The sequence below is a fragment of the Nanorana parkeri genome, unplaced genomic scaffold (genome assembly GCF_000935625.1).
Source record: "Nanorana parkeri isolate BGI_ZX_2015 unplaced genomic scaffold, ASM93562v1 scaffold171, whole genome shotgun sequence".
In the NCBI taxonomy this organism is placed as follows: domain Eukaryota; kingdom Metazoa; phylum Chordata; class Amphibia; order Anura; family Dicroglossidae; genus Nanorana; species Nanorana parkeri.
Window position 1 is genome coordinate 89,090 of NW_017306439.1, and position 4,227 is coordinate 93,316.

At 53.4% G+C, this 4,227-nt stretch overlaps 1 protein-coding gene across 1 annotated transcript in view; it reads right to left on the reverse strand.

Annotated features, from left to right (window-relative positions):
• The window catches only part of IGBP1 (immunoglobulin (CD79A) binding protein 1), a 12,081-nt gene extending 8,383 nt beyond the window's left edge, over positions 1-3,698 (reverse strand). The window contains exons 1-5 of the mRNA XM_018554741.1: positions 3,452-3,698; positions 2,547-2,837; positions 1,236-1,431; positions 610-692; positions 303-522 (exon numbers count right to left, since the gene is read on the reverse strand). Of these exons, the coding sequence (XP_018410243.1) occupies positions 315-522; positions 610-692; positions 1,236-1,431; positions 2,547-2,837; positions 3,452-3,639 (966 nt within the window). The 5' untranslated portion in view covers positions 3,640-3,698 and the 3' untranslated portion in view covers positions 303-314. The remainder of the gene's footprint in view (positions 1-302; positions 523-609; positions 693-1,235; positions 1,432-2,546; positions 2,838-3,451) is intronic.
• Positions 3,699-4,227: the final 529 nt, after the last annotated feature.

The window sequence follows — 4,227 nt, forward strand, 5'->3', positions numbered from 1 at the left end:
GGCCTCCCTTTGTATTTGTGTCCTCCAGCTTCCATTGAACATTGGCAGTGGTGGTCGGTGCCATAATAAGAGATGAAATGTGACCAGCGATGGATCTCCTTCTAAATTTATTTAACAAAAAAATCCCAACAATAAAAAGGTTCAAAGGGAGAAAATGATGGATGATGGCAGTCAAGTCTACTTTAGCGTACAAGATAAAAAGGCACGCACAATGTTTCCACCTGCAATAGAACAATGGCCAGGAACACCCCAGTCTGGTATGAGGGGTACACCCCCAATGGGACTTTATTACACAAAACTGGGTCCGGCCCGGTTCAGCCCATGTTCTTGCGGTTCCCGTACCCCCGGGGGTGAGTGTCCCTCCAGTTGTCCCAGTTCCGAGCCTTATGTACACATTGTGTCGTTGTACCTGTCGGTTTGCTGTGCACGCCTTGGTCCGGAAGGACTCCTTTACTCAGGTGCTGTTCATACCAATCATCTACCGTCATGGTGGGAAGACTCGGGTAGCCGGCACCGAACACCCTGCGGGGAAACGATAGATCAGAGCGTGCCCGGCGGAGACACATACACACACGGTATACAAACGGACACAAACAGAGCCACAAGTACTTGGACTGAAGGGCGTCGCGGGTCAGTATGAAGGGCTTCATCGGTGGCCTCGCCGGTTGCCGTGGTTGCGACAGCTCTCCGCCCTGCAGGGATACAAGGAGAGAAACGTCAGTCGTGCCGGACGAAGCTCCTTCCGGTAACACGCGGCTGCCAAAATGACAGCCGGGAGCCACTTTGTATCACAAGAATGACCCCTGCGGACAGTCGGTACAACGTATTGGCGTATTGTTACATTGCTGCTATTTCACTCACACACACGTGACATCTGGGCGCGAGATCACTTTAAGGAAACCTTAGAAACATTGAATCTACCCCCCTCCCCCCATTAACCCCTTCCTCCCCACCTCTGCCTCCTCCTCTTTCTGCATTTCAGTGACATCCTCCCAATCAAGAGGCCAAAGACGCCAAAACGAAGAGGGAATCGCCGGCAACACAGTGCTGTAGGGGGGAGGTCTGTCATACTGTGCTACTATGCTGTGAATAGTATGCACCCCACATTGCCTGTGCTTAAAGGACCGGAACAGGTGATTATAGAGTCATCATGACAGCAGCCTCATCAGGCACAACAGCCAATCACAGGCGGAGATGGGAGGCGCTGTGCTATTGGCGGCGGCCCCCGGACTCACCTTCTTTATGATCTCCCGGGCCCTCACCATGGGCAGCTCCTGGTCGATGCTCTCCAACTCCTCCAGGGCGATGCACACCCAGTGCTGCAGCTGCAGGAGGTAGAACTCCCGGATCTGCTCTTCGTCCGCACTGCCGCTCTTTACCGCCTCCTTCATGGCCGACAGCTTGCCCTCCAGAGTCTTCCTCTGCTTGTACCTTCAACAGGAGATTGGGCTTCATTAAATATCGACAGGTCAGGAGACTCTGGTTTGCCCTGCGCACCATGACATCATACCATGTCTGACAGGTCAGGAGACTCCTGGTTTGCCCTGCGCACCATGACATCATACCATGTCTGACAGGTCAGGAGACTCCTGGTTTGCCCTGCGCACCATGACATCATACCTTGACTAACAGGTCAGGAGACTCTGGTTTGCCCTGCGCACCATGACATCATACCTTGACTAACAGGTCAGGAGCCTCCTGGTTTGTCCCACCCACCATAACATCATACCAAGATTGACAGGTCAGGAGACTCCTCGTTTGTCCCGCCCACCATGACCTTGACTGACAGGTCAGGAGACTGCTGGTTTGTCCCGCCCACCTTGACTGACAGGTCAGGAGACTCCTAGTTTGTCCCGCCCACCATGACATCATACCTTGACTGACAGGTCAGGAGACTCCTGGTTTGCCCTGCGCACCATGACATCATACCTTGACTAACAGATCAGGAGACTGCTGGTGTGCCCTGCGCACCATGACATCATACCTTGACTAACAGATCAGGAGACTGCTGGTGTGCCCTGCGCACCATGACATCATGTGTTGACTGACAGGTCAGGAGACTCCTGGTTTGCCCTGCGCACCATGACATCATACCTTGACTAACAGATCAGGAGACTGCTGGTGTGCCCTGCGCACCATGACATCATGTGTTGACTGACAGGTCAGGAGACTCCTAGTTTGTCATGCCCACCATGACATCATACCAAGATTGACAGGTCAGGAGACTCCTCGTTTGTCCCGCCCACCATGACCTTGACTGACAGGTCAGGAGACTGCTGGTTTGTCCCGCCCACCTTGACTGACAGGTCAGGAGACTCCTAGTTTGTCCCGCCCACCATGACATCATACCTTGACTGACAGGTCAGGAGACTCCTGGTTTGTCCCGCCCACCATGACATCATACCAAGATTGACAAGTCAGGACAGAGCATTGTCACCCTACTGGTTTGTCCCGCCCACCATGACATCACAATACGATGATGGTTCCTCTCCGAGGGTTGGGCTCCCATAGATGACATTCGATTGGTTTGAGTCGTCTTCCCTTACCTCTCGATCTTGGCCTGCCTCTGCACTGCCATGGCGGTCAGGTTGGACGGGGCCGGACGTACGTTGGGCGTCTCTTGCCCCGCCTCCCCGTGTTCCGGGGGAAGGGTTACGTTGGACACTTTGTAGCTGCGGCATCTCTTTAAGAAGTCCATGAAGTAGACGCGGGCGATCTCCAGGTGCTGCAACCTTTTACTGAGGTCCGTCTGCTTGAGGGTGAGGGCCCCGAGGAGGGCCGGGAGGAGGAGGAAGCGAACGTCTGCCGAGGGGATCTCCTCCAGATCCTCATTACCACTGAGACAGGAAACAAGAAGGAACATGTGAGAGTCACAGCCAAAAACCAAACCAGTCACCCAGGGGACCACTTTAGCATGCCAGGAGTGTGTACACCCCAACTGGATGACATGTAGTCTGCTTGGTGCATTATAACAATTCCTTCTCAGTACTGCTGGATCTCCTGCAGACTATTTGCTGCCACTTCATATCTACATGCACTCCAGTGATGGCTGCATGGCATTTCTCAGGGTGGTTTTCCTGATGGTGACAACAGTGGACCATGCCTGTGTCATGTGTGGGGAAATGGCCACTTGTAGTCTCCATCTGAAGCCCATGTGACAGGGTGACAACAGAGGAGAAAAATAAGGAGACAGGGACAGAGCATTGTCACCCTATAACAGGAAGTGCCTGAACAAGGACAGAGCGTTGTCACCCTATAACAGGAAGTGCCTGAGCAAGGACAGAGCGTTGTCACATTATAACAGGAAGTGCCTGAACAAGGACAGAGCGCTGTCACCCTTAATAAATACAGGACATTATGCTAGAAACACAAAGCTATACGTCCCCAGTCTTGGATCCAGGACTGTCACCCCCTAAGATCAGTTAGGTGACCAACCGAATCCCTCCATTACCTGAACAGATCCAGCTGGGTGACCATCCGTGTGGCCTGCTCCAGCATCCCCAGACCTCTCTTCACCTTGTCCTGCACCTCCCGGGCCCCCATCGCTCCGGAGGCCCCCTCCACCTCTTCCAGGATCAGCCATCCCTTCTCCAGCAGCTCCGACAAGTTAGGCAGCTCAGAATCCTGATCGGCCGCCATTGCTATGGAACATGTTTGGACCCGTCGGCTCTCCGTAAACAGGAAGTCACGCACGCCGGCCGCCATCTTACGTGTGGCAGAAGTGTACTTTATCTGCAGCCGTCGGCCATGTTGGAGGTGGCTAGGGACGGTTTTTTTTTCCTGATTGGTTCAATGCGCCGAGTAGTCACTAGAGGGAGCTGAAGTGACTGAGGTGAGAGTAGAAATATGAAGGCGGCGACTTCTGCAGGAAAGTCGGTGGACGTTGTGCTTAAACACTAACCTGACGTTTTATTTTTACTTTACACGTTTCCATGGTCACCTTCTAAATCATTTACAGGGTGCTTTACCACTTCTATGGGGGACAGCTGGGCCCAGGCCTTGTCCATTAATTTCTATAGGGACAGCTAGGCCCAGCCCTTGGCCAATCACTTCGATAGGGGACGGCTTGGCCCAGCACCCAACCATTCACTTCTATGAGGGACAACTTGGCCCAGCGCACAACCATTCACTTCGATGGGGGACACCTTGGCCATTCACTTCGATGGGGGACACCTTGGCCATTCACTTCGATGGTAATTTCTATCGGGCCAGCTGGGACCATGCGTT